Raw genomic sequence first — 24690 nt, forward strand, 5'->3', positions numbered from 1 at the left:
CAGCACCCAAAACCCTGATAATAAAATGGGGACGCGCACGCGCTCCCGCTCTCACTCTCTGCAACTTTCCCTGCCCCGTGCGGAGCAGCCCCACGGGAGGCGGGGCCCGGTCGCTTTGGCGGCGCGGCCCCTTTAAATGCTAATGAGGCCGCCCCAGGCTCGGGGCTGGCCCTAGCTGACTGTATTAAAAACTTCGGCGGGGCCATTTTGGGGGCAGTAAGACCCAGCGCGGAGCCCGAACGACCCAGCGCGAGACACCGACCCACCCGACGCGCCGCGCGCCAGCACGCGGCCACCACCGACCGCCCCGGAGAGACGCAATGAGCGAGGCGGCGCAGACCAGCCCCACGGCGGCGGCCCCCCCATCCCCCACCGGCCCCCCCACCGCCGCGCCGGCCTCCCCGGCCCAGGACGCCAAGCCCAGGAGCCCCGCTAGCCCCAGCGCCCCGGCGGGCAGCGCCAGCGGAGACGCGGCCCCCGCCGCCCCCGCCAGTGACAGCAGCAGCGCGGCCCCCGCCGCGGACACGGAGAAGAAAGTTCTGGGTGAGGCCCGCCGGGGGGCGCGCTTGGGGGGCGCGCGCACGGGAACCTGGGGGGCCGGGCAGCTCCCACGTGCGGCGGGCGGGGGCCGGTGACAGCCACAGAGCGAGCCCCGGCCCCGCCTCGGCCGAGCGCTCCCCTGGGGTGGGCGCGGAGGTCCCTGCCCGGCCGGGCGATCCGGGGCGAGACCCGCGGCTGGGAGCTGGGCCGGGCCGCCCTGCGCACGTGGAGCGGGCCGGGGATCCCGCATGTGGCCCCCGCGGCTGCTGTTGTGTCCGGTGCGGGAGCGCGCGTCCTGCGCCCCGGCTGCCGGGGTTCGCTGAGCTGACTGGTCCCCTCCGCCCCTGGGACTCGCGGCCGGGACCTGCCCCGCTGCGCGGCCAGCCAGGCCCCTTCCTCGCTGCTGCGCGGCCGCGCTCCCCAGGCGGGGGCGGGCGCGGGGGCGGCGGCGCTCACGAGAACGTCGTAGAAAGTCTCCGTGTAAACAGGGCGCGTCGGCCACTGAGCTGCGCAGCGCGCGCCGGGCCCGGGGGCCAACTCTCCGCAAAGCTGTAGGAAGTGCAGTGCCCTTCCCGCGGCCGGCTCCTCCGCCCGCAGCGCTCCGTGGGGCGCCTCAGGCTGTCAGCAAGGACTGGAGTAAAGGCCACGGGGGCGGTTCGATCTGTGTCCGAGATGATGGGGGGGGACACAATTATTTGCCCTATTGTTGCAGCATGTTGGTCTCAGGGTATTACAGAGGCAAGGTGGGTGAGGTAATATTTTTTTTTATTGAACCAACTTCTGGTGAGTGAGACAAGTTTTTAAGCTACCTGGACCTGAAGAAGAGCGCTGTGTAGTTTGAAAGCTTGTGTCTTTCACCAGCAGACATTGGTCCAATAAAAGATAATATCTCAACACCTTGCTGTTTATAGTTGATATTCAACATCTGTTTGCTCATGGAGACAGACGGGTGTAAAGGAGGTTTCATGGTGGGAGGAAAAGATCCTGGTGTTGGGAGAACTGCTGCTTCCTCTCATAAGTAGCTTCTGTTGCCCTCATTCCTTTCGGGAAGATAGCGGCCTGTCAGTCACAGCGGGCATCAGAAGTGCCCCTCTGAGGATGCGTGCCTCTGTTTCACTTGACTCACCATGAACTGACACACTTGGACACAGTCTGTCGTTTATCAATGAATTCCTTAAGGACTTCTGAATGTCCCAGGTGAAGGATGGAGATTCCCTAGCATCCTAGTGCAGGGGGGCCAGCACTGAGAAAAGTGCAGGCGCTTGGCCTGGCAGGAGAGCTTTTTGAGGATATTAAATGTGGTGGTAGCAGCGGGAGAGAGAAATGAGGAGCAGGTGGAATTAAAGCCAGGTCAGTCGGGGGGTCAGATACTGATATTGGTCATCAGCTTCCTAGACTTTGTTTTGCAGTATTCTGTGTTTCCTTTAGTAGTACTATATTGGATCCATTTTGGGTAGATCAGCAATACAGTGTGGAGGTATGTCAGCAGTGTTCTAGGGGTATTTTAGCCATACCCGCACTAATTGTGGGATAATTTATCAGCATTCTGGAGTACAGTTCCTTTTGGCAGTATTGGATTAAGGTTCTTTTGCAATATACTCTCATGGGCAAAGATGCATCGAAACAAGCACTCCTAGATCCAAACCCCAAACTTGTGCAAGTTTGGGTTCTGAACTGGATTTCTTGCTTCAGGCACACCTGGGATACCTCAGGGGTATATCAGCAGTTATGAATTCTGGAGTACTGCTGCTATCTGTTTCAATTTCTACTGGATAGAGTAGCTTGTAGGATGGCTTAAAAAGTCCTAATGTATTTTAGGAACTACACTGTTGCGTGCTATGTTTGCACTAGGGATGTAAAATGTTAACGGTTAACTGATAAGTATCAGTCTTACACGTATTCAGTTAATGTTTAAATGCCTAATGTGCACATAAAAAAAGTCACAGCAATACCATTTCATAGTGTATGTGGAACTAGGTTCTACATTGTTAGGAGTTGGGACCATTGCTATAGAACTGACGTCATAGGTACGGGAACTAGGAGTGCGGGGGGTGCTGCAGCTCCCACACGTGTTACGCGACGGCCAGCCACCGGGACCCCGGGTAAAACATAGGGGTGCTGCAGCACTCCCCCCTCGTCCCTGGTTCCTGCACCTATGTTGTGAACTTGTTAATGGTTAAACGATTAACACAATAAAACTGGGGCTATGAGACTAATTAGTAGGGAAAAGGCCTTTGCGCTCATAAGGACTGAGACACTTGAATAGGCTTTCCAAGAGAAGCTTTCAAAGTCCTATGGTTACTGACATACAGGAGCAGATTAAAAAAGATGTCCTTGGGAATGAGGGTGGAAGGAGTTTTGCAAAATGCAAGGGGGAGAACATCATTGTGCATTTCCCCCACTTCCCTTGCTCTCTGATTCATCAAGAGCAATTCCATGCATATCAGTAGCCATTAGTACACTATGAGGAAGTAGCAGATAAGATGTAATATTTTTTTATTGGAGTTTGAAAATACACTTAGGCCTGGTCCCCCCCCCCCCCAGCCCCCACTTCGGACTAAGGTACGCAAATTCAACTACGTTAATAACGTAGCTGAATTCGAAGTACCTTAGTCCGAACTTACCGCGGGTCCAGACGCGGCAGGGAGGCTCCCCCGTCGATGCCGCGTACTCCTCTCGCCGAGCTGGAGTACCGGCGTCGACGGCGAGCACTTCCGGGATCGATTTATCGCGTCTAAACCAGACGTGATAAATCGATCCCAGAACATCGATTGCCTGCCGCCGGACCCTCCGGTAAGTGTAGACGTACCCTTATAAGTAAACCTTTCCTGACTGGAAAGCTAACTTGTGCCTTTACTACTTATTTTTTTCTAATAAGAATGATAAAATCTTAAATGTGGTCTGATGTCAAAACATTGCTGTTGTCTGCAAACCAGCCTTATTGCTAGGTTGTGTTCGTGGGGGTTTTTTTTTTTTTTTTTTTTTTTGACACAGGGAATGTAAGGATGGCGCTTTGACTGCGTTGGTTGAAAATGGTCTCTTGAGCAAGTCTTTTATTTATCTTGTTAATCTCAAACTTCCATGTTAATGGCTTTGCAAATATGTATGCTAAGAGCCACTGAAAGCATATTGTAACACATGGTGAGACCACCTGAATTTGATGGAGAAATAGAAAAATTAATTACCCACCAATTTTTGTTGACTCTTCATTAAGAAAAAAATAAAACTTGTGTCTGAAGTTTTCTGGGAAACTTATTGGTTTCAGTCTGAGAGCTTTCCATGGACCTGTTGAAATGAGAGGGTTGGCTTAATTCAATTCCTAGTGGGACACATGTGCATACCACAAAAATCAACTCCATGATTGGCATTTATTGATTCCCCATTTTGGCAGACTAACTGGAAAGGCCAGAGTACTGAACTCTCATCCCTAGAAATGATATCTCCATGGCGGGGATGAGATACACTTTTTTAAAATCTGTCTAATGTAACTGTGGAAGTTGTCAATGTAAGTAGTCTAGACCATCATGCTTAACTGTCTAGGGTTAGGTAGAGGTGTTCCCTGGTGGCAGCTTATTCCATAATTGCTAAGCCCCCCTCCTCCCCCCCCCTTAACTTGGGATATTGTGGAAAATGCAGATTCCACAATATTAGGCTTCCATTGCAATTTTGACAGCAGGAGCTCTGCCGTGTGCGGGACTGACAGAGGGAGTCCCCGCTTTCAGCCCTGGGCGGCTGACAGTGGAAAATTGCCAAAAAATAATAATGGACTTAATAAATAATTTATTATTTTTTCTAATTTTGCACGGCTTGTCCACTACTCAGCTGCAGTATTTTGACAGTCATCCCACAATTCACGTAGGGCCTTAATAATTGCCCTTTTGGGGGTTTCTTGCGCCTTTCTCTGAAGCGTGAAGTACTGGCTTTGGCCACAGGATGGGGTGGGGTGGAGGCCTGGATACTGATGGACCCCTGCTCCGATCGAGTATGGTAATATCTGTGTTCCTATCATTCTAGTTAAGGGTTTTGGCCAATTCTCTGTCCAGCTCCCTTTCTTTTCCTTGTTCTTTGAAGCAGGTATATTCAGTACAAATAAGTTATAAACGAAATTTTAAAGTGAATTTTATCCTTTAAAAATTTTAAAATTCAAGAAAGTCTGTTACTATTTTAACATACATGTTTGTCTGCATATTATATCTGGCAAACTTATTTGGTTAGGGGAACAACCCATGCTACAGGACCCGGTGAAACTTGTTCCTCCAAGATAGTATAATAGGGTCCATGTGAAGGAGGGTGGTTGGGGACTGTTAGCAGAACGTTCCAAATCAAGAGCTGTGGAATTTTAGGACTCAAGATCATGCTGAGTTCTCAGTAACAGTTGGATTCAGTTATCATGGAAAAAACAGAGAGAAGGAGGAAGACATCAGAGACCAATAGATGAAACTCAGGCCATCTGTTTAGAGGTTCCCTGTTTCACTGATGTAGTCTTTCTTTTGATTTTCTAGAAAGAAAGGAAGAATTGGCGCAGGATATCCTATTATATCTGTATCCATAGAATATAAGAGTTAGTATAAGAAAAAAGCTATTTAGGGAAAACCAAGAGGCTCTGTAACTAGGGATAAAGGGGTGAAAAAGAGCAAAGGGTGAGCGTTTCCAGCGGGATATCAGAAAATATTTTCCTAACAGTAAGAACTATCAGCCAGTGGTATAATCTCCTTAGGGAAAGTAGTAAAAGCCCCCCCCTGCTCCACTGATGCCAGAAAAGACCTGTCACCCATACTCCAGATGATGCAGCATGAGGTTCTCTGTGGTATTTTTCTGTCTACTTCTAGATGTCCCGAGCAGGCACTCCTGCCATGTTTGCTTTTTGATAGCTGGATACTAGAGTTAAACACAACTAAGTGGTGCCCCAGTCTGGCAGCTGGATTCTCTGCTTGTATGTCCTGCATCTTGCCACAGCCCTTGTTCAAGCTAGGGATCGCACATGGGGATCAGTAGGCAGCAGCTGGATTGTAGAAGTGGGAAAGATAGCCTAGAAGTGACAGATGTGATCCAGTGGTAAGAGAATTGGGATGGAAATCAGAAAATGTGGGTTCCATTCTTGGCTCTGCCACTGACTTGCTGTGTGACTTCAGGTCAGTGGTTCTCAGCCCATGGGCTGCATGCGGCCCAGTTAGCACACAGCTGCAGCCCAGCTCAGCTGCATGCTAAAGGTACTGCCAGGTTCCCCGCCGCATGGAGCGGAGGGGTCCAAGCTGCCCCTGCAAGTTCTGGGGGCTGGGACAGCCGTCCACCCCCGGTCCGGGGCAGTCGTGTGGCAGGGGTCTAGGGTCGGGCTCCGAGCTGTCGCTGCCCTGCCACCTGGACCATGCGGTCCAGGTAACACATTGTGGACCACTGCTTCAGGTAAATTGCTTATCCTCAGTCTCCATTCCACATCTGTGAAACGGGACTATTCATTTGTCCCCACCTCGGTAAAATAAACTGATAAACTAGAAAAGTGCTATGTAAGTGCAAAGTATTATAAGGGAGCATTTCTTTGACTATAATAAGGCTATGTTACATATTGGTCTGTCCTAAATAACTCCGTACAGTATTTGCAGGTGTAAAGGAAGGGGAACACCTACCTGTTGTGTTTTATGCAGGAAGTTACTAGATGTGTGTTACTAGAGGGTGACTGATATTAATTTACTTTTAATTTTCAGCCACTAAAGTTCTTGGCACTGTCAAGTGGTTCAACGTCAGAAACGGATATGGCTTTATCAACAGGTATGTTATATTGATAAATTTGTGCAGCACCGCAGTTCACATGCTTAATGGATCTATTAAGTCTTGAGCCTTCAAAATCAGGCTAGAAATCTCACAGGAAGAGGGGTTTTCTGAGATTTCTGGTATTTCCTGTTTCTGGTTGGATTCAAAATACCACAAGGTTGGCCTGTGATGCCGCATTTTAGCTCTGACAGCCTGATAACCATTAAGGTTCTGAGTTAAAATCAGATGATAGGTGGATGTGGGAGGAAGTTATTGAACCTTTCCAAACGTGTGTGTGTGTGTGTGTGTGTGTGTGTGTGTGTGTGTGTGTGTGTGTGTGTGGTGGTGGGGAGGGGAGCAGATTTGAGCTTTGGAGAAAGTTTTGGTAAAGGTGTTCTTACTTTCTGTCCAAACACGTTCACTCATCCCAATTACAATCTCCACTAAAAATCCACAGTTCTATGTTTTATAGTTCTAGCTGGGCACAGACTTGAACATGGAGAAGTTACGGGGTATTCCAAAGCTCAAGTCCAGATCCACATCTGAATTTTGGAAGTGGTCTCTCTCTCTCTCTCTCTCTCTCTCTCTCTGATAGGTCAAACCAAAATTCTAGCTCTACACTCCCACACTGAATTTTAAGAATCTGCATCTTGTACTCTATGTCCACCCTGAAGGGCATCTTATCATCCACTCATGTGGGTTACTAAACTGTTTCTAAGTGACTTCAAGCAAAAAATGGGAGAGCTAAAAGCTAGTGGTACGTGGCTTGCTCATGAAAACACTGTGATAAACTTACAGTTGACAAGCTACAGAAATTTGATTATTAATATTTTTTTATTTTTTTAAATAGTTTTCAAACTTTTTTTAAAAATCCTCTGTCAGAAAATGGATATAGCAAAAGAATACAGAAAAGCCTCAGTTTAGGGAGTTCGATAATTCAAGGAGATCAGAGACAGGAGATAAAGTATTTTACATCATAGAAACCATTTCCAATACAGCACTGTATTGTGGCGGACTCGATGTCTGTAATGAATTAGAGAATGAGGATATGGAACCTTTCAGTGCAACCACAGCTCATTGAGGCTGGCTGCCCCTCATATAGGGCACTTATATTGGGGATGAGGAGAGGGGATTCGATTCATGTTGAGAGAGCTCCATATCCCTTTCTATAGCATGGTTTCCAAGGTCGTGCAAGATGAGGAGGGTAATGAATGGCTTCGAGTTAAGGACAATAACATGAAGCCTTCCATCTCTAGGTCATTGGTTTTACTTCAGCCCCTCTGAGGTAGTGATTCTTTCCAAATATGTTCTCTCAGTGAAATGCATTTTCTGGCTCTCAGTCCAGTGGGAGAAGGCTCCGCACAATAAAACCATTATCAAAATTTGCACACTTATTGTCTTCCCCTACTTTCTCTGATCCACCCGTTATCAGTCCCAGTAAGGAAGCCAAACGGTTGAATAGGCCATAGAGACTTCCCCGGCTTCCTGGGAACATAGAGATTACACCCAATAATGCTTCTAGTTCAGTATCCTGACTCTGACAGTAGCCAATGCCACATGCTTCAGAGAGGGTGCAAGAAACCATATAGTAGCCAATTATGGAACAACCAGCTTACAGGGGTAGTTTCTAACCCCTGTTAGTGCTTGACTTCTATGCCTGGAAATAAAAAGGTTTATATTCTTATACAATTCTATCTTCCTGAATCAGGAGGAGCATATTTTGGGGCTGGGGAGTCCCTCAGATTTCTTGACTGGCAACTTAGCACCTTTTCACAATCCACTGTAAACAGTAGCGTGGGACTGAAATTCTTTCTGAGTATTTGAGAGTTCCTAGCTTCTGCATTTGTGTGTGTGCACTGGATGTGAGTTCTCTCAGATATGTGTCAGCCTGTATCACATGCAGAATCCTATACTGGGTGAAGGATTGTCTAGACAACCTAGTAAGGTGTTTTTGTTTGTTTGTTTTTTGTTTTGGTTTTTGTTGTTGTTTGGCTCCTTGATTTCATACATAGCTCTCCCCCTCCCAGTGAGTATTCCTAGTCCCTCCTCTCCTGGGCTGTTTTGGGTTTCAGTGTAAGGGGAGCTATGTTAACAGCTGTGCACAGTCCTGTTGACAGTCTCACTTGACCTGTGGGATAATGTGCTGGGAGCTTGAGTTGCAGGTCCTGTGGTTGTGGAGAGGAGAGGGAGAGCATATAATAGCCTGGCTGCCTATGTCAGACTACACCTTGGATGTCTGTCCACAGATTACAGGGTGGTCCCTGGGGAAGATGGAAAATCCCCTGCTGTTGGGGAAACGATACAGAGGGAATTCACAGCCAGGTCTGAACGGAGAGACAGAGTAGGTTTGTACTGCACATGGAATCCCAGGGGGTGTGCGCCCTATGGAGGCTCCAGGAGATGTATTTCCAGGTTCTGTTCCTCCTTAAAAGAGGTACATGGACTGGTGAGTTGAACCCCAGGGACTATCTCCAGTAAAGCTGCAGGCCTAAATAATCAGATGCCCCATGATTACATCTCTCTCTCTCTCCACACTTTTTCCACAGAAATGACACAAAAGAAGATGTGTTTGTTCATCAGGTGAGTGAGAGGCTGCGGACTGTCTTTTTGTAGATTTTATACATTGTAAAACTTGTTGCCACGTACTGTCCATACTCCTCTCTCAGCCCTAGTCTCTCCTTATGAGTGCTAAAGGCATCATCCTGAACTGCTTCAGCCCCACATGTATCACTGACAAATTTCCTTCTCTTAGCCACTCTCATTATATGGAGTTAAAGGGGTTGTCCTAGTCAGAACTCTCCCAGCTTCCTCTGTGTATAACAGTTACAGATCCACCTCTCTATCTTTCACCTCCTTCTGTCTTCTCTTGCCCACTGTGGTTTAGGCAGGGGGCTTTTTTCTTTCCAGCAGGGTAACTGCTCAGTTGGTGTGGGGGAGGGAGTATCTGGCTCAAATAAAGTGAAATGAACCTTTTGTTTTGATTTGTTTTCTACCTCATTCTCCCACCCTCCTTTTCTTCTGCACCAGACCCTCTGTTGTTCATACTCCTGGCTTCCTTTCCAGTCCTCTCACTCTTCTTTTCTCCTTTTCATTCTTAGCCCTATTCCTCCTCTTGCTCTACTATCAATCTCTCCTTCTGTCCCCTTTCTTGCGATTCTTGAAGGAAAAGGATCCAATCGGATCCTTAACCAGCCTGGACATTATCAGCTGTCACAATGTGAAACAGCTGCAACCAAGAATGACAGGCAAGAGGGAATGCACCAGTTGTGACTAGGCAGGGAGTGGTCAACAGGAACCCCATGTGCACTAGCAGGCTTCCCTGAACCATCAGCAGGTCATGCTTTTAAAGTGTTTCCCCGTGACCTGGGACTTCTGAGATTTGAGGATGGCTGCGACCTCCTGAGGGTTAAATGTTCAGCAGCTATCTGAGTGTATTTACATCACACTCATTACTGTAATATCTGAGAGATGCACATTTGACCAAGAGGTTGTTACCCACACAAAATTCTGTTACTCACACACTTTAGGGGCACCCACATTTACTCAGTTCCTAGGGCCCAAGGCATAACCCTCTTAATTTAGGCACCCATCCATACCCCATTCCTGGGGCTCAGGCATTACCTTAGGCTCTAGGGCACCCATCCTTACCCTGTTCTTAGGGCTTAGGTGTGATCCTGTTAATTTAGACACCCACCCGTACCCATCTGTGGGCTCAGGGCATAACCTTACACTCTGCGGGTTTGCAGAGTCTTTTACCAGTGAAAGAGCCTTACACAGTAATATCCTACTTAACCTCTATTTATTAACAATTCCCTACAAAAATGAATGCATACGTTAAGCATACAATGCTCACCACTCCCAGTCTTCTTGATGGCCAGTCAGGATCAGGTCATCTGGGGGACTCCAGCTTCTTCACAGTGTGGTTGGCAGGGTGTTGAGATCTGGCAGCTCTGATCTTGGGGCTGTGTCCTGGAGTTGGTTCCCAAGAACTTTCTTTTGGACCCCAGTTTATATAGTGGAAACTTGAGTCCTGCTTAACCAATCATTTTACTAAAATATTACTAAACAATTTTCCAACCAATTCTAACATCTTGTAAAACAATTCTTTAACCAGTTATACCTTCATTAGTTTACACCTAGCAAAATTAATTATGTAACAGGCAGAAACAATTAACAGACAGAGACCATACAGTTAAAGAATAGTGAAGGGATAGCTCAATGGTTTGAGCATTGGCCTGCTAAACCCAAGGTTGTGAGCTCAATCCTTGAGGGGGCCATTTAGGGATTTGGGGCAAAAATCTGTCTGGGGATTGGTCCTGCTTTGAGCAGGGGGTTGGACTAGATGACCTCCTGAGGTCCCTCCCTGATATTCTAGGATTCTAAATGGGGGACCATAAAGACAAAACAATAAAGTAGGGATTTCACAACCACAGCTTATCGATGTGTGAGCCAGCCACTAGAAGCAGACGAAATACACGCATAGTCTGCATGTTAAACAATGGTTAGTGTGTATGTGTATATAATATTACTGGTGCTAAGGATACTCCGCTTGGTGGTGTGACTGTTCCTCAGGGTGATAGGAGTCAGAATTAACCTCATAGTTTTTAAGAGTTTGTGAACATGTTAATGAGAGATGAGACAGCAAGGGTGTTTGTGTGTAATTAATTACGATTTATATTGCATTAGGGGCGATGGCCTCATGTGCTAGTCATTGTACAATATCTCACTGTCCCTGTCCCAAAGAGCTGACATTCGTAAGTGCCAGGCTATAGGCAGCAGGTGGATACAGCTAACAGGTGTGGTCAGCACAAGGGAACAGTGAGATATTGGCCATGATGGAAAAGGTGGTAGCAGCAAGTGAGCTGCCTAATCATTGTCAAGCTTTTAATAGGCATCATGGCAGTGAAGTATTTTTTAAGGAGAAATTTAAAGAAGGACAATGAGGTGGCTCTACAGCTATTTACAATGGCATGGGAGTAGGCACAGCGGTGCTTGTTGAAAAGTTTTTAAAATGGGCTATCAAGAATGGCATTGTTAGCATTACTGCGTAAAAGATTAATGGTAGATGAGGGTTCTTAAATGTGAAGAATAATAGTTTTGTGTTTTGATGCAGCAGAGTTTCTACCCACTCTCTTTGTCACCACTTTGTTCCTGTCCTCAGAGAAGGGGAGATATGTGATTCCCATATGTAGATTAAGGAGCCATAATGGGAAGATGGGGAGAATTTTTGTCCTTCCAAAGGTCAATATATGGATAAAGTGGATGGTTAAAATCCTCTAGGAGTGTGCCCTTTGAGCAAAATCAGGCCTGACGTTAGTGAGTGAAATTCCATTTATTTCAGATGTCTACTTACTCTAGGATTAAATTTGTCCCATTGTCTCAATGTCCATAACTAGACTATTCTGGCTGGTCTTAGACTTGGTCCAGGATTTGATGTTCCTGAATTCATGCTCCCTTCCCTTTCTTTTGTTGTCCTACCACCCTGTCAGGAGCTCTAGCCAAATGGCATTTGAAACTCTGAAGGACTGACCACCTTCAGGCAATACTAGGCAGTTGGAGTTGGTATTGATTTAGTGGGAAGTGATATCTCCACTGCAGTAGTCTGGTTTTCCTGGTAGGATTCCTAACCAAGTACAAACTAAACCAGCCCCTGCTGAATTTATGAGAGCTGGGAGGGATCTCAGCTCCCCTTGGGATGGTACAGTGATTCAGTCAAGCAGATTGAGGCCTGCCTGAGTGAGAAGGAAAGCGAACAGTCAAGCAGGGAGTGGCAGTTACAAAGTCCTATCAATCACGTACACAAACATCCTGCTCTGAACTGCCTCTTTCCTCTCTGGGTAGTGACTGTTCCCTGCCTCTGGACTCCTCCCCCAGCACTTGGGAAGTGTGGAGGAGGGGTTGGATTACACATGTAATCTCTTTAGAATAAGGCTGACCTAGTTGAAGGGACACACCCACCCTCCACTCACTCAGTGGGAGGGAAGCAGGCAGATCTTTTGATCAGGGTGGGGGTTAACACTCTTTATTTGCTGCTATTGGATGCTATTTATATATACACAGAGCATACAGATTAAAATACTTCTCTCCTTAGAGCATACATGGCTGCTTTGTATTAACAGTTTCTCTCTTGCCATGGCTCCAAATCATGCAGAATCTGGAGCTAGAAAGACCTATTTGGCTTCATCTTGCTTATCGTTCTTGGCCACGGCCTGATCATTCTTTTGTGTGTTATCTAGGTCTCTGTCTATTACCAGTTATAAATGACCCAAGTGATGTGCCTCTACCATTCTCATTGGGGAGGCTATGGCTATTCCAAAATGAAATAAATGAAGAAATATTTCCTGGAACTTTCCTCCTGAAATTTTAACTAATTTCTTCTAGTTGCAGCCCCTTTAGCATCCTTAAAAGTCCCTATCCCTCTTTGGTACTTAAGAACATAAGAATGGTCTGACCCAGTACGGCCAGTTGTCCATATAGCCCAGTATCCTGTCTTCAGACAGTAGCCAATGCCAGGTGCTTCTGAAGGAATGAACAGAATAGCAATCATTGAGTGATCCGTCCCCTGTCATCCACTCCCAGTTCTGGCAACCAAACTCTAGGGATACCCAGAGCATGAGGTTGCATCCCTGGCCATCTTGGTGAATAGCTATTGATGGATCTATCCTCCATGAACTAATCTAATTATTTTTTGAACTCTGTTATAGTTATTGGCCTTCACAACATCCTCTGATAAAGAGTTTCACAGGTTGACTGTGCATTGTGTGAAAAAATATTTCCTTTTGTTTGTTTTAAACCTCTGCCTATTAATATCATTTGGTGGCCCCTAGTTCTTGTGTTATGAGAAGGAGTAAATAACACTTCCTTATTTACTTTGTTCACACCAGTCATGATTTTATAGACCTCTATCATATCCCCACTTAGTAGTCTCTTTTCCAAGATGAAAAGTCCCAGTCTTATTAATCTGTCCTCATACAGCAGCCGTTCCATATCCGTAATCATTTTTGTTGCCCTTTTCTGAACCTTTTCCAATTCCAGTATATCTTTTTTTTGAGATGGGGCGACCACATCTGCACACAGTATTCAAGATGTGGGCATACCATGAAATTATATAGAGGCAATATGGTATTTTCTGTCATATTATCTATCCCTTTCCTAATGATTTCAAGCATTCTGTTGGCTTTTTTGACTGTTGCTGCACATTGAGTGGATGTTTTCAGAGAACTATCCACTATGACTCCAAGATCTTTCTTGAGTGGTAACAGCTAATTTAGAGCCCATCATTTTATGTGTGTCGTTGGGATTGTTTTCCAATGTGCATTACTTTGCATTTATCAGCACTGAATGTCATCTGCCATTTTGTTGCCCAGTCACCCAGTTTTGAGAGATCCTTTTGTAACTCTTCGCAGTCTGTCTGGGACTTAACTATCTTGAGTAGTTTTGTATCATCTGCAAATTTTGCCACCTCGCTGTTTACCCCTTTTCCCAGATCATTTATGATCAGGTTAAATAGGACTGGGCCCAGTACAGACCCTGGGGGGCACCACTATTTATCTCTCTCCATTCTGAAAAAGGACCATTTATTCCTACCCTTTGTTTTGTATCTTTCAACCAGTTACCAATCCATGAGAGGACCTTCCCTCTTATCCCATGACTGCTTACTTTGCTGAAGAGCTTTTGGTGAGGGACCTTGTCAAAGGTTTCTGAAAATTTCAATACACTATGTCCACTGGATCCCCCTCGTCCACATGCTTGTTGACCTCCTCAAAGAATTCTAGTAGATTGGCGAAGCATGATTTCCCTTTACAAAAACCATGTTGACTCTTCCCCAACAAATTATTTCATCTGTGTGTGTCACAATTTTGTTCTTTACTGTAGTTTCAACCAGTTTGCCCAGAACTGATGTCAGGCTTACCGGCCTGTAATTGCTAGGGTTGCCTCTGGAGCACTTTTTAAAAATTGGTGTCATGTTAGCTATCTTCCAGTCATTTGGTACAGAAGCTGATTTAAATGATAGGTTACAGACTACAGTTAGTAGTCCTGCAGTTTCACATTTGAGTTCCTTCAGAACTCTTGGGTGAATGCCATCTAGTCCTGGTGATTTATTACTGTTTAGTTTATCAATTTGTTTCAAAACCTTTTCTAATGACACCTCAATCTGGGACAGTTCCTCAGATTTGTCACCTAAAAAGAATGGCTCAGGTTTGGTAATCTCCCTCACATCCTCAACTGTGAAGACTGTTGCAAAGAATTCATTAGTTTCTCTGCAATGGCCTTATCAACCTCAAGTGCTCCTTTAGCATAGATCATAGAGTTGGAAGGGACCTCAGGAGGTCATCTAATTCAACCCCCTGCTCAAAAAGACTAATCCCCAGACAGATTTTTACCCCAGTTCCCTAAATGCCTCCTCAAGGATTGAACTCACAACCCTGGGTTTAGCAGGCCAATGCTCAAACCACTGAACTAGCATCCCTTAAGGTTCTTGCAGCAGGGGTCCTGAACTGTGAACTGTTCCTTCATTTACAATGTGTGTGTTTTATTTTGTTTCAATTTTGAATGAATTCAAAATATTTTTTTGTCTCTGTGTAGTATAGCTCCCGAATCTGTCCATATACAATAATCTATTATCACCGTTTTATCTAATTGAAATATTCAGAATTGCAATCTTTCTGTCCATAAATCTCATAATACCACATTTGAAACTATCCAGTCTGTCCTCAGTCACCATAGCATCTGGGCACCTCACAAATTTGAATGAATTTATCCTTACTATACCACTGTGATATAGGTAAATCTGGTATTATTTTCATCATTTGACAAATAGAAGTGCACCAAGAGACACTGAACCAGATGAAATAATGTGACCACAGTCACACAGAAGTCTGCATCACAGACAGGAACTGCACCCAAATCTCCAGAGTTCAAGTCTAGTGCTGGTATCAAATTTTCCTAGTTTTGATCTAATCTGTGTCCAGGTTTGTTGATTGTGATACCTAGCTCTTATATCTAGCATCTTTTCATGTGAAGATCTCAAAGCGCTTGACAACACTTCTAGGTATACTTAATCCTGCCTCAGCACAGGAAGATTGCCTAGATGACCTCTTGAGGTCCCTTCCAACTCTACATTTCTATGATAGTGCTTCAGGTAAAATCTTTGGCATAAATTGCATTGACTTTAGTAGATGTAGGGGTAGCCCACTAATTGCTCAAGGAGCCTTTCAGTGAATATGGGCTGAGTTTCTGTATCATAATGGAAGGGATATTTGGCCCTAGTGTTTGTCTGCGTAGCAGAACCAAGGGCAAGAAGAGGAGGCCTTTTCTGAAAGTCACTTAACACCTTACAGTTAAAAGGTCATTAATAATGCCAGACCAAGTAGCATTAATGGTTCTAGCCCTCTAGAACCGTTGATAGTGGAACAGAGCCCAAAGCCAGAAGTTTTGCATAGTTTCAGATTTTGTTGCAAACATCTTGCACAGTTCTCCTACATTCCCTTTGTTGACACTTTGGGGGCACTACTGGATTGGGGGGGATGGTCTGGGTAGAGGGATGCACAGTTAATATTGCCATCCATCAAGAGATTTCAGCCCAACTCCCATCTGCCCATCTCTCCTTGGCTGTCCACAGAGAAGAGAAGTTCAAGATGCTGTCAGGGTGGTGTGGCTTCTTGTGCCTCTGTCCTCTATGGTCTCTGAAAGGACGTCAGGTCTTGGGCCTCCTGCCTCTACCTGTCTCTGTGTGGAATTAGATCAGGACCTAAGTACACTATCCCATGTATACCAAACACTTATCACCATGCAGGTCCAATTGGGTTTCGGGCACTTGTCTCCTCCCTTTGGGGACTTGCAACCAGTGCAACAACCTTCTTAAAACAAAGGACCAGAGCATTAGAGAAAAAATGGCATATTTAGTCTAATCTAATCTTATGCTTCACCACAAGCAGTTAGGTGAACTTCCCTCTTGAGTTACAGGAACAGAACTAACTTGTATCTGTTAGCAAGTTCAGATCCTCCTGTGACTCTGAGCATCTCTCAATCTGATTCTCTGACCTACCCTCTTTGAACTTTTTTGGGGGGAGGGAGTGGGGGATGCTGCTTAGGAAGAGGGCTAGAACCATTAATGCTACTTGGTCTGGCATTATTAATGACCTTTTAACTGTAGGTGTTAAGTGACTTTCAGAAAGGGCCTCCTCTTCTTGCCCTTGGTTCTGCTACGCAGACAAATACCTAGGGTCAAATATCCCTTCCATTATATGATACAGAAACATCACTGTAGTGACAGCATTAAGAGTATTTGTCACAGATACCATGGTACTCTGAACTATGTGGGGCGAAAGTGCCAATGTGGATGCCAGTGGATGCCAGTGGGGTTGTAGGGATGGTCTAGAGCATCAGAAGGTGAGTTAGGACTCAGGAGATCTTAGCTTGGTTCCTGGCTCAACAGCAGACTTCCTGTGTGACTTTGGGCAAGTAACTTTATCTACTTAGTGCCTCTGTTCGATGTCTAAAAATGAGAAGAATATCTCTCCTTACACCCTGTGAGGTAGAGGGTATGCTCTGTTAAGGATTGAGTGGTACTGAGATAATAAGCTGCTCAAGGTCATTTAAATCACTGATAGTGCCCTTTCTGAATAAAGCAGAGTGAAGCTGTACATGAATAGTCTGAGATTGGGCAGAGGCAAAGGTAGCAGCCACTCCATCTCCTTGCCGTGAGCCACTAACTTGCTATCGGGGAACTGCTCTGGGAGAATCTGATTTCTGTTGCATTCCACCTCTGACTTTTGATCAAGGTGACTGTTTTGTCTCTTTAAAGACCGCGATCAAGAAGAACAACCCACGGAAATACCTACGCAGTGTTGGTGATGGAGAAACTGTAGAATTTGATGTGGTCGAGGGAGAGAAGGTGAGAGAATCTGAGAGAGATGGAGAAAGGCCTAAGTGGTCTTGGGTAGTCCATTGCCACCTTTCTCCCAATGGGGTTGGATGTAGGATCATTCCTTTGTATACATCCTCTAGTGCTCTGTCCAGTCTAGTGATAAATTACTCCACTGATGGAGCTTCTACTATTTTCCCTTGGGAGACTATTCTCCTGTCTAATAAATCTTTACAAAATATATCAGGATCTCCACTTTGAAATTGTTTTTCTTTAATTTCATCCCATTACTCCTATGGGCTATAAAATTTTCTTATTTGACTAGATTAATTTTTTTAAATAGGAAGGCTGTAGGTCTGTACATGCACATTTTTGTACCCTACTGAATAATTCTCTCTGTCCTTGGTATTTGAACCCTTCAAATACTTGTAGATTCATGTTTCCTGTTAATTGTCATTTAGCTAATCTGTAGATATTCAGGGTTGTTTTTTTGTGTTGTGTGTGGTTTTGTTGGTGTTTTGTTTTAGTTTTTGTTCCTCAAAATTCAATTAAATTTTTCTGGCCCTCTGATCATTTTGCTGATATCTTCTGAACTCCCTATAGTTTGTGAACCTCTTTCTGGTAATGAGGTTGAAAATACCTGGCCTGCTTGTGCATTCTTGCCATATGAGGCTTGTGAGGAGTGGAAAAATAAGCAGTGTCCAAGAAACGTGCTATTTGGAGGGAAGACAGTCCCCTCTTGTCTTAATTCTGTAATTATGGAAACAGCGAGATGTTTTGATTCCCCATCTTGCTTCCTTTCTCTGGATCTGTCTACCTTCCACTTGGTTCTTGTTCTCTTGCCTGCTTTTCATCACGTCCTTTCTCTCTGTTTCTGTCTCAGGGTGCAGAAGCAGCTAATGTCACTGGTCCAGATGGAGTCCCCGTGGAAGGCAGTCGTTATGCTGCAGACAGACGCCGTTATCGACGTGGCTATTATGGCAGACGCCGTGGACCACCTCGTAATGTAAGTTGGGCTCAGTTCTTGTTCCAGCACTCCCACTTCAACCCCAGATCCTGAGATTCCCTGCGTGAGGATTGGGGAATTCCAAGTTAAGCACTATGTCATGATGAACAAATCCAGCTGAACTTGGAGGCAAGTGGTATGTTCCTTCTGATGTGTCCAGAAGGGAGAGGTTAAGTAGCCACTGTCTTCTACCAATACTAGGTGCCCACAATGTTGGAGCTGACACAATACACTCAGCCACTTGAGCTTTTCTGAAGAGATACCTCCCTGGTGTCTGTCTCTAGGAGGATGTGAAAAGTGGCTTTTGGTTGTGGAAGTATTTTCCTCCTTAAAAATGTGCCTCTATTTCTTTGCACAGTGAAGTACTCTATTCTCTTCACTCATTCCTTTTTGGTTCTGTCTACGCTGGCCTAAAAGGTGATGGAATAAACAGTTGCTTTCCTTGCCTGTACAGGGACCATGTTAGGCCCCTAACTATGCAAGGGCTTCAAGCAATGCACCTTTTGCCCGGTGATTATTCCAGAGTCTGATGCCCATGTTTGATGCCTCCTATGCCTGGGTAAAGCATTATGCAGAGTGATATACTTTCATTCCGTGCACCACATGGGAGATTGAGATGAGCCTGCAGCCTCAAACCTAAGCCTACAGCCTGATAACCTGATGGGTCTGTCAAAGGTATTCAGTTCAGCCTCTGTGCTGAGATCCTCTGACACAGGGTCCAAGACACACACTTGCGAGCCCTGAGGCCAGAACTATCATGGGCTGAAGATTGGAATTTTCTTGGCTCTGTGCCACTTGAGATTTACACAGTGGCAATATCTGCACCAATTGCTAAGATCTCAAACCTAGCATTGACTCAAGAGGCAGCAACAACAAAGAGAGAGGAAGCCACATCCCTCTCCTTCATATCCTTCAATCCATGAGGGCCTTGAAGACTTTCATGGCATTGCTGTCGCCTGTTCTCCATGCTTCTCAGGAACTGGAATAACTAATTTGGATTCCTCATTGGTTCACGTGGCAGTGATGTCTTTTGATATCTGTGTGCCTGAGTTTGTGGGGGGTGTCCACTGACAAGGCAACTAGCCAACCCACCACTTGTTTTTTTGCTGCTTGAACTCTGTCTCTATACTGATTTCTCTGGTCTTAATCCAGAACTGCCTTGGGGGTACCTTCAGTCCCTTCGGAGATGAACTTGGAGGGTCTCCTGACTCAACCTCAAGACACTGGTCATCTTCCCCCACCTCAGATCAAGGTATCATGGAAGGATATCTTGCAGGGCCATCTTCAACCTGTGTTGCCCTGTGTACAGGATTCCATGAAAGCCTTGCTGGAGGTTGAGGCCAATCTCTGCACTGGCACCAGTGCCCCTTCCAACACTAAACCTTCCCTCTGCACCAATGCCCTCACAAGCACCTATTCCTTATCTGCCACTGACACAGCCTGTCTTTGATGACACTGATACCAGTAAGAGACCCCTTGGATCTATCCACATCTGTGGAATAGTATGAGACTCCTTCAGAGGAAACGTTCAAGTTTCTTTTGTAGGCACATACAAATAGTATCTCATCAGAAGAACAAATTGATGCTTCATCGGTTTCCCTTCTTATGAACAGATACTGTTTCAGTAACTAGTGGGGAGAATGGCAAGTGTTCTCCAGCTGCAAACAGGGGTTATGGCACCAGAGATATCAATCCCCTGTTTCTCATATTACAGATGCAGACCAGGGAGAAGCTTGCTCTGTCTACAGCTGTGCCCAAGGATATCTGTCTCTCTCTCTCTCTCTGCTCTCATTTCCAAGAGAGCAGACAGGGTTTATGTTAAACCATGTGAAGGACATCAGTTATAGTGTTGCTTGGCAAACTCCATGCTGTTACCTGCGGTACAGGAAAGAGGGGTCAGTAGGGTGTCCCACTTTACCCTCTCTGTCAGAGGAGATATTAACTGGATATTTTGGTAGATGTTCCTACTTACCTGTCTCATTAGGATTTTGGGTAGCCAACTATAAGCCACATGTCCCATTACAGTTATGCCCTGTGGATGCCACGAGCCACATCCTGGAATCTTTTCCTGAGGAACAGAAGAAAGGAACTAGGACACTGGTTGCTAAGGATCGTGTGCTTGCTAAGTGCTCCCTAAAAGCAGCATATGATGCCTTGCACAGAAGTGCAAGAACAGTTGCCCATCTGTATAGGGTGTACTCCTTTGAGGGCCTGGGCTTCTTTAATGACAAAACAGATGAAGCCCTAGAGAACATTAAGGCCTCTGCCTGCTCTTGGTGGCTAACTATCCTCTTCCTCAACTCGGAGGAGGTCTGCTCTTCCTACTTTCGAAGTCAGGTTCCCTCACAACACAAAAGCATGCATCCCCAAAGGTGATACGAGCCACCTCCTAAACTTGCTACTGGCCTCAGCAGTATGGAATCAGGTTTCCTTGCCACGTGGCCCTCAGCATTGGCCTCTAACCAAAAGTTTGGCGAGGTGTGGTTGAGAGCTTTGCACCAATTTACGTCATGTCTCCCTATCCTTTGGATCCAGTCTTTTTTTTCCTACAGTATCTGGTATAGGATTACTTCCAATTGCTGGGTACTGGATACCGTCAGTGACAAATACTCCATCCAGTTCTTCATTGTGCCATCTTGCCACCTCCCTCTTCAGGGGCCCATATTCTGAAACCGTTCCATCAGAAGTAGTGGATTCTCTTCTCAAGAAGAGCTATAGAGGAGTTTCCACAAAAACCCTGAAAGGAAAAGATTTTATTTTTTCTCTTTCCTGATCCCTGAGAAGAATGATGGCCTGAGACCCATTGTGGACCTCAGAAACCTCAACAGGTACATATAACCATTCACATTCAGGATGTTCATGATGGGGGGGGGGGGGGGGCATTTATGGCTTCCTTAAAGAACACCTGCTTTCATGCAGCATCCAAATGCTTGCATCAAGTTCTGAGGTTCTGTGTGGGGACAAGACACTAGAGTCCTTCCTTTATCACAGCCCTGTGAGTTTTCACCAAGTTCACATAGTGGTTGCTGCACTCCTCGGACACCAAGCAATATTTGTTTACCCATGTCTGGTTGACTGGCTAACAGCTAGCTCTCAACAGGATCTCTCCTCAGCGATTCAGTGTATATATACAGCCTCTTCCAGTCTTTGGGATTGTTGATTAACTGGAAGAAATCCACTTTTCAACCTGCACAAAGGATTACCTTTTATCAGAGTGGTCCTGAATGCCAGTGGGTCAGAAACTTTCAGGATGGTACCTATTGCTTCCCACCTCAGCATAGTTGCCCCAGTGCCTTCAATCTTGACTAGGGTGTGTATTGCCAAGGCCATAAAACACGGCATAGGGAACACCTGGGATTCCAGACAGTCTATTGATGTGCTCCATCCAGTACATAAATAGGACAGTGTAGTGCCCCTAAATACCAGCAGAAATCATTCAGTCTCTCATTAAATATAGCTGCTATATGTGAGTATTGGAGGGTAGCGAACATATGTATTTTACAAAGGCTCGGTGATCTGTGAAACTATAGGTCTATAAGCTGTACATCTGTACCTGGTAACCTGGCTGAAACAATAACTAAAAATAATCTAGATGTTTTATTACAGGGTCTACTCACTACAATTCTTGCAAAGGAAAATAGATTAGTACAACACTATTAAAATTCTTTGGTCTTGTCAATGAAGTAGTTGACAAAGCAGAACCAGTTGAAATAATTCATTTAGACTTCCAAAAGGTCTCTGACAAAGTCTCTTACCAGAGGCTACTAAAGATGCTAAGTATCATAGGATGAGAGGCAAAGTATTGTCATTTGATCAAAAATTGGCTAGGAGACAGAAGGCAGAGTAGAATGGTCAACTTTCATCATGGCAAAAGGTGGTGTGGTGACTCTAGGTTCTGTACTGGGTCTAGTGTTTAACAATGAAAAGGGCAGTGAGGTAGCAAAATCTGCAGGTAACAGTTATTTAGGTTAGTCAGAACCAGAGAGGACTGTGAGGAACTACATAGACTTGACCAAGCTAGGTAAATGGGCAACATGAAGGCAAATGTTAATTCAGCTATCCTACACAAGAAAAGGGCCTGGACATCATTGTAGACAACTCAATGTAGACCTCTATTCAGCGTGCAGCTGCAGTCAAAGGAGAACAAGATGCATAAGAAATGGCATATAATGCCATTGCATGAATCAGTGATATGTTTCATCTGGAATTGTAGTTGCCTGGACCTGGGACTAACCCCTCCTGCAGTTTCAATCAAGAGGATAACGTTAAGGCCCGCAGCTGTGATGCAGTAGCATAGAATGTTGTCCTGGGAGAGAGACTGGCAATGAGAGAGCTGGGAGAGGGGGAAGGAGTTGGAAGGCAGTTACAGGAGGAGAAGACAAAAAGAGGTGGTGCTGGGGTAAAAAGGGGATTTGCCAGAGGAAGCTAGCTGGCTGAAACGTGGTGTGCAAGGAACCTGGATGTGAGGGGCATACCTCCATGTGAATGATGAGGTTGGCCACTGGGACTTTGACAGGGAATACAGTTTGGGTGCCTTGGCTGCCCAGCTAGGGGAGCTATTGTTCACCTGAGGAAGTGGACTTGAGGAAAGAGATGTGGTCATTGGAGTGTCAAAGCAAAGGACCAACGCAAGCCAGAGACAGTTGAAGGTGCTGGGATAACTGGGGTGAAGCTCAGGAAAGAGGAGGAGCTGATTCTTTCTTGGGGTGACACAGCATGGTATTAACAAATTTCTTTTGTTGTGATGGTACTTTACTATTTATTTTCCTAAGCAAGTATTTGTTACTTTAACAGAACACTAATATATTTAGTTACATATATATATAAATAAAATAATAAAATCTTCTTGTCCCTACCAAATTTCCTGGGTTTTTCCTTTTTAAAGTTTACGGTTTAAGATTATCTCCCTTGTATTGGCTTGCCTCTGCCTTTCTGCACAGTAGGAATAGCCTAGCTGAGGACTGGGTCACTGCAAAATACTGCATGCAGTGTTCGTCACCTCACCTCTAAAACAATATTGCAAAAATACAGGGGGCTCAGAGAAGAGCAATGAAAATGGATAAGCATGGAAAAGACTGTCATATGAAGAAAAATTAAAAGATTGGGATGGCTTACCTTAGAAAGAAGATCTGATAAAAGTATATATTGTGTGTGTGTGTGTGTGTGTGTGTGTGTGTGTGTGTGTGTGTGTGTTAGAGCTTCTGTTTTTCCCTGTCTCATAACAGAAAAACAAGGGGATGTTGAATTTGAAAGGTGCAAATTCAAAACTAACAAAAGGAAATATATAATTGGACTGTGGAATTTGCTTTCAGGGGACGCTCTTCAGGCCAAAAAGTTAGAACGATTCAAAGAGGGATAGCACTACAGATGCTCCTCAGGTTACGCAAACCTGACTTAGAAATCCGCACTTATGGAAAAAGTTCCGTAAGCTTTTTTTTTTTTTTTTTAAATTGTCAGAGATACGTTCCCGACTTACGCAAGGCGTTCCGGAATGGAATGCTTGCGTAAGTCGGGGAGCTTCTGTATAGAGATAAGACTATTCAGAGTTATAATAATTAATGCTCAAAGGAAGGCCTTGAAAGGGATATACAGTTTCATGATTAAAGCCAGTCTCAGACTATTAGGATGAGGCCTTCATGGAGGCCCTCCCACTCCAGTTGCAGGATTCTTAACCTTTTTTCTTAAATATCTCATGCTGGCTACTGCTGGAGATCGGATACTGGACTAGATGGACCTTGAGTCTGATCCATTAAGGTAACTGGTATGTTCCTGCAAAAGTGGAGGAATTAGACTTATGCCTTTTTTTTTTTCTGCTTTATAATCTATAATGGGAAGAAACCTGGAGGAATATTTTAAAATGTTTTTGTCTTTCCCGACCCCTGCACAATGTTGTGTTTTTTTGTTGTTGTTGTTTGGTGTTTTTTTTTTTTTTTTTTTTTTTTTCTTTTTAAATTCAGGTCTTTTCTACTCCCTCCTGGAAGACTTTATAGATGGCTAAAGAACTGGTAGGATTATGGCATTCAGGCTTCAGTTTCCTGTGGAACTGCGAGGGAAAGGATTTTATTTTGATGAGATTGTCTAAAAACACTAATACACTTGTTTCTTAACTCTGCTAAATCATTTTTATGTACTCTTCACCTTTTCTGAAGTCAGTGGCGTTACAATGGCATAAGCATGGTGTAACAGAGTGGAGAATCAAGGTGTGAACTGCTTGTCAGGACTAAAGAAAAACCTGAGAAGAAGAAGAAGAAGATCTTAGTGAAAAAACACAAACCCCCAATTCCTGTCAATTGCAGGCACTGGTCCTTGTAGTAGTGCTCTAGCAAAAAAACAGGGAAGACATGACTTGATTGTCTTGATGTTTCAAAGCCTAAAAAAGAGATAAAATCCACTTTGGAGAAACGCACGCTTTCTTTGTACCTCCATAAAGAAGGAAAAAGGAGACCCTTTTTTTTTGCATGTTACTTCTAGATTATGGAGACGAGGTAGTAAGTGTAACAAGTTTTCTGCCATTGACTTCATTGGTAGT

General features: G+C 44.9%; 1 protein-coding gene across 2 annotated transcripts in view; it reads left to right on the forward strand.

The window, feature by feature from the left end:
• Positions 1-203: 203 nt before the first annotated feature.
• YBX3 (Y-box binding protein 3) overlaps positions 204-24690 on the forward strand; it is a 36796-nt gene continuing 12309 nt past the window's right edge. Inside the window, exons 1-5 of one of the 2 annotated variants that reach the window (XM_034786433.1) lie at positions 204-543; positions 6243-6306; positions 8835-8868; positions 17096-17185; positions 18039-18161. In XM_034786433.1, coding sequence (XP_034642324.1) covers positions 321-543; positions 6243-6306; positions 8835-8868; positions 17096-17185; positions 18039-18161 — 534 coding nt within the window. In that variant the 5' untranslated portion in view covers positions 204-320. The remainder of the gene's footprint in view (positions 544-6242; positions 6307-8834; positions 8869-17095; positions 17186-18038; positions 18162-24690) is intronic. The other variant, XM_034786442.1, reaches the window with a different exon arrangement.

The sequence above is a fragment of the Trachemys scripta genome, chromosome 1, assembly GCF_013100865.1.
Source record: "Trachemys scripta elegans isolate TJP31775 chromosome 1, CAS_Tse_1.0, whole genome shotgun sequence".
Lineage (NCBI taxonomy): Eukaryota > Metazoa > Chordata > Testudines > Emydidae > Trachemys > Trachemys scripta.